The sequence below is a fragment of the Lactuca saligna genome, chromosome 4, assembly GCF_052625555.1.
Source record: "Lactuca saligna cultivar CGN05327 chromosome 4, ASM5262555v1, whole genome shotgun sequence".
Taxonomy (NCBI): Eukaryota; Viridiplantae; Streptophyta; class Magnoliopsida; order Asterales; family Asteraceae; genus Lactuca; species Lactuca saligna.
In genome coordinates this window covers 235,113,288-235,118,341 of record NC_136420.1, presented here as the reverse complement: position 1 = coordinate 235,118,341, position 5,054 = coordinate 235,113,288, and the positions used below count along the sequence as shown (strand labels likewise).

The window sequence follows — 5,054 nt, the reverse complement described above, 5'->3', positions numbered from 1 at the left end:
ATTTCGGTCGAACATAATCAAATAATCATCTTCTTCAGCTGCAAACCCCTCTCTCACGTTACTCCCTCACGCTTGCACAATTAGCACCAATATCCTTCATTTCAATCTCTGGAATTTAGAACACGTATCAAAGGGGAATTGTTGATTTAAACAGAAATTCGATTGGGGTAATAGGAAGAAGAAGATGCGAGGAGAATGTGGAAGGAGATCGGAGATAGACAATCGGGAAAACTACGCCCTAATTCTTTCATCAGTCGTATTCGATCGAACAGAGCATCATCTCTTCAACTCTCCAATCACAAAGAGATTGTCTCTCCTCACCGTGGCGCCATTAATTCGCTTCAGGTGTTTATCTTTCTCTTATACTTCACTTCTAGTTATTTGAATCTTTTGTTTTATTCCGTCTTTCCAGAAGTGAATTTCTTACTTAAAATCAAAGAAAAAGCTATATATGTCATGATAAACACATATTACTCGTATGGAACTATAATATGTATATTCAATATTGCCTCTCACCTGCTAGTGTGCCACCGCTACTTACTCAGCATACCTAATCATTATCGTTTTGTGAAAAATCCAAGGATGTGGTGAATTACTAACTGAACTGAAACCCTTGAAACATGTATAGATGTTGGAAATGGAATAAACCTTTGTATATAGTTAAAAACTAAGTGCAGCTGTGGCTTTTAGGCAATGGAGTATCATTTAGAACTAGAATACAACTTTTCATCTCTTGTTGTCACATCAAATTGTGCTTTGTAGCAAGTGGCTAATGAAGGTCATATATTAAATTCTTCTGTACATTACATTCCATATTAGATTAGATGTTATAGCGAACAGTATGTTTGATCATTAAATCAGGTTGATTTGACAGAGGGAAGATATTTGTTATCTGGAGCATCTGATGCATCACTTTCTGTCTATGACATCCAACATACAACCGACTATGAAGGAGGTGGTTTGATTGCTAAGCATAAGCCCATACTCCATGTCGATAAGCAGCACCAAAATGGTCACAAATACGCCATATCCACAGCCATATGGTATCCAATCGATACAGGTCTTTTTATCACAGGCTCATTCGATCACCACATCAATGTCTGGGATACCAATACCTCACAGGTGAAAACATACATGATTCTTTCTCTTACTCACACAACTCTGTTTTGATTTCAAATTGATTTTTTTCTTTTTCGTTTTCGATAGGTGGTGATGGATTTTAAGATGCCAGGAAAGGTTTATAGGACAGCCATGTCTTCATTAGCCACATCTCACATGCTTATAGCTGCTGCAACTGAAGATGTTCAGGTTCGGCTTTGTGATATGGCTTCAGGGGCATTTTCTCACACATTGTCGGGTCATCGTGGTATGCTAATGGTGTTGTAGACATATGAATACTTCTGTTAAAGAATCTTTATTCGAATTATTTGTAAAAGGGTATGAAATTAAAGATTGGTGGTGATGACAGATGGCGTGATGGCAGTGGAGTGGTCTGCTTGTAGTGAGTGGGTTTTGATGACTGGAGGTTGTGATGGGGCAATAAGGTTTTGGGATATTAGACGTGCAGGATGTTTCTCTGTTTTAGATCAATCTCACTCTCAGCTTGGAAGGCGTCCACCTCTACTTGAGAGGTCCACCACTAAGGTTTCGCTTCTTTCATCTATGTGTTTTTCAATAAAAGTTGAAAGTTACACATCTTTATTTACAAGATAAAGTCACATTTTTTAATCTGTTTTTGATTTTGGTCAGGTGACAACATCTAGATCCTTTTCACCTGGTCAAACATCATCTTCCAAGACTCGACCACCACAGAAAAAAGCCACCTCCAGCAGCGGTTCAAAACACTCTGGCGGCAGTAGGATTCTCCGGCAGGGGAAGCAAAAACAGAGACTCCATCCAGGGTTGTTGTCCAGCCAGGATCGCGCTACAGCTCATTATGGTGCTGTTATGGGCCTCAAAGCCACAGAAGATGGCATGTATCTTCTTAGTGCAGGTTTTTTTCTTTTTTAAAAAAAAAAATTAATGGGTAAAGTAGAGTTGGGTTTGATAAGAAAAATATTTTGGAATGAATATGTTTTAGGGTCTGATTCAAGGTTAAGATTGTGGGACATTGAGTCTGGGTGCAATACACTTGTGCACTTTGAGATTACGCGATTGCAAACTACTAAACCCATACAGTTGGCTGTCACTCAGGATTCTGCCCTTGTCTTTGTTCCATGCATGACATCTCTCAAAGTACGTCACTTTAACTAACACCCATTTCTTACACAAAAAATAATAATAATAATAATAATAACATTTTCTCCTACTATATCCGTTGTCAGTGCAAAAAGATCCTTATCGTTAGAAATAGCCCTATAAAGGTTCTCTCATGTAACAAACGCAGCCTTAAATATCTTGAAGAGTAGTCAAGAAAATCGATTTAGATATATTTTTTTTGTTTATAAATATGTTTGCTGGATGCTTTTAGGCATTTGATCTGTGGTCAGGGAAGACTAGTATGACACTTCAAGGACACTATGAGCATGTAAATTGCTGTTGCTATAATGCCTATGATCAGGTATACTTCTCTCTCCTCTCTCTGACGCCACGTCAGCAGGCAAGATTGTCTACTGAAGTATTTGTTTCTAGAATTGCTTGTGTTAATTAAAATACTTTTCATTCAACTAGGCCAAGTATTTTAGATATGGTTATGTATTTATTTATTTATTAAAATTAAAATGTTAATCTGTGTGGTCTCTTTACAGGAACTATTTACAGGTGGAAATGACAGACAAATCCTTATCTGGTCTCCTCCAAAGTTGATTTCTCAAGATGTGGTATGCCACTACCTCTTATCCTTAATACCCCCTCCCTCCTTTGGTACGATGGAATCAGGAAAGGAATGGAATGGAATGGTTTATTCCATTGGAATGAAAAACACATTCTTGTTTTTGCTCTATAGAATGGAACGGACCATTCAGGAACGTGATTCCTTCCATTTTGTTAATTTTCATTTGCCAGAGGGTGTTTTTTTTTTTTTTTTTTTCACTCGATGCAAATTTTGAAGTATCATGATTTAAGTTAAATTACAATTTATTTTTGTACTTTTAATGATACAATTTAATGACACTCAGGATGAATGGGATGGAAGAACAGGGAAGCCTCCTGCACTTGATGAGGATAACTGGAGTGACTGACTAATCTTGTATATATACAATTAAGCGTGTTGGCTTGTCATGTATTTGTTTAAAATTCTAAAAGGGGTGACTCAGTACACAAAAGCTACACTTTGTTGAACTTTCCTCTTACATATATTTACATGTATAATTTTATTGTATAGCTGGTGGCATAACAATTTTTCCTAAAATAGCAACTCCTCATACGCGGGATATTAATTAATGTCTATGTCATGTAAGACTGACTTTTGCTATATTTTAATACGTTAGAAAAGGACTTGTTCTTGAATTGTTGAGAAATGTTTTACTTCAGTTTGAAACTTTTAAGATCGAATAAAAAATTAACTTGAGAGTGTTTGGTTTGAAGGATGTTTTGGTGGATTAGAATTTTAAACTTTGTAAGACATGCTAGGATTAAAATGATAATCTAGTATTTTTAACAAGGAGTAAATGCTGGAAATCGTATGTTTTTGTATGAAGGTTGGACTCTTATCAGTTAATAAAAGATTTTGTGAATTTTAATGGAGTTCAATTACTTAATTTATGTAACCTAACGCGGGATTGAAAAGAGAATTGAATTCTAATTCTGGACAAATCTTGGAATCCTAGGAATCGAATACAACCTAATTTGTTAGATAATGTTCAAGTGTCACATATGATAACTTTCATGGTGACTTTGCTAATGTATCAACATAATCCCCAAAAAACGAATTTAGTTTTATAGATGGGATCGTTATAGGTTCCAACCACTTCTTGAAAACGACAATTAGACTTGCTGTTTTAAAAAATATGCTTTTCTACGGTTTCACAAAATATCTTGTTCGTAGAGGTACATATAGCTTGTTGATTGTTGTAATACATTTTTGAGAAATTGAGTAACCTAACCCATATAAATGAAGGTTTTGAAACAAATAACCATAATTTTCTTTTCGTTCTTTCTAAATTTTTGTAAAATAACAACTTGTTCAGGATAGTTCGTTCCGGAGTGTACTCTCGGATACCAGAGTGGGATTTCCAAACAAGTGTTTCGGATAAGTATTTTATTTTACTTATTATTATTATTTTTTGTTTTTACTATTATATATGTGTTTATTTATGGTTTTATTTAAAAGTACCAATGAAATTTAAAATCTACAAAAAGTTATGACTATATAAAGTTAAGAGAGTTTTATACAATACTACAATGTTCAAAGGACATAACACTTAAATTATCCTAATAGCAAAAAAAAATTCCACAAATCGTTTGCGATATGACATGACTCATAAATCGGGTTCACCCTTTATCAATTACGTTTTCTCCACAATCAACATCTCTATGAACCAATAAAGAAACACCCCACTATCCCCTTTACTGCCAGCCAGTTGTGGTACGTCTGGGGCATTTTAAGGGTCATTTTGAAACTCTCAATGAGGATTGTATTAGTGGGTTTGGTATCTTAGTAGTTGATACCCAATAACCGTTTGTGGATGCGGACTCATATAGCTATAAACCAAGATGGATCATCTGAACAATAGCCATCCACCAAGTGACTATCGTATACAATCATTTTGAATGTCTTTGAATCCAAAACACCCAAAAACCAGTGAGCCCTTGGTATATTGATAGGGGTGTAAAGATGCATAAAAGGTTGGAATTAATTAATCATCAAATATAATTGTATTATAAATGGCTATTATGTAGGTAATGTAATTAAAACACATTTATACCGTATCATACTCATACCAAGCTGGGTAAATAGATCTGCTAGCCATGTTACTCCCGTCAAATGCATCAGTGTTGAAAGCTGATGGCACAAACGTCCACCAAGCATCATCCGGTATACGCTGTATCAACAAGGAGATCCACATCATGATGTACAGCCAATCAACAAATGCATACAACAAAGTAAGTATTGT

At 35.4% G+C, this 5,054-nt stretch overlaps 1 protein-coding gene across 1 annotated transcript; it reads left to right on the top strand.

The window, feature by feature from the left end:
- On the top strand, window positions 1-3,319 carry LOC145043406 (WD repeat-containing protein ATCSA-1-like). Its single transcript, XM_078992040.1, has 9 exons — window positions 1-345; window positions 862-1,122; window positions 1,207-1,366; window positions 1,469-1,644; window positions 1,750-1,993; window positions 2,081-2,235; window positions 2,471-2,560; window positions 2,748-2,819; window positions 3,117-3,319. The coding sequence occupies exons 1-9, from the start codon at window positions 196-198 to the stop codon at window positions 3,177-3,179; spliced, it is 1,371 nt and encodes a 456-aa protein (XP_078848166.1). The 5' UTR covers window positions 1-195; the 3' UTR covers window positions 3,180-3,319.
- Window positions 3,320-5,054: the final 1,735 nt, after the last annotated feature.

Excerpts from the sequence above, each read along its gene's own strand:
- LOC145043406 (XM_078992040.1), top strand. The coding sequence starts at position 196 with ATGTGGAAGGAGATCGGAGATAGACAATCGGGAAAACTACGCCCTAAT. Across the intron at positions 1,123-1,206 it reads GGGATACCAATACCTCACAG|GTGGTGATGGATTTTAAGAT; the intron begins GTGAAAACATAC and ends CGTTTTCGATAG. Across the intron at positions 1,645-1,749 it reads TTGAGAGGTCCACCACTAAG|GTGACAACATCTAGATCCTT; the intron begins GTTTCGCTTCTT and ends GATTTTGGTCAG.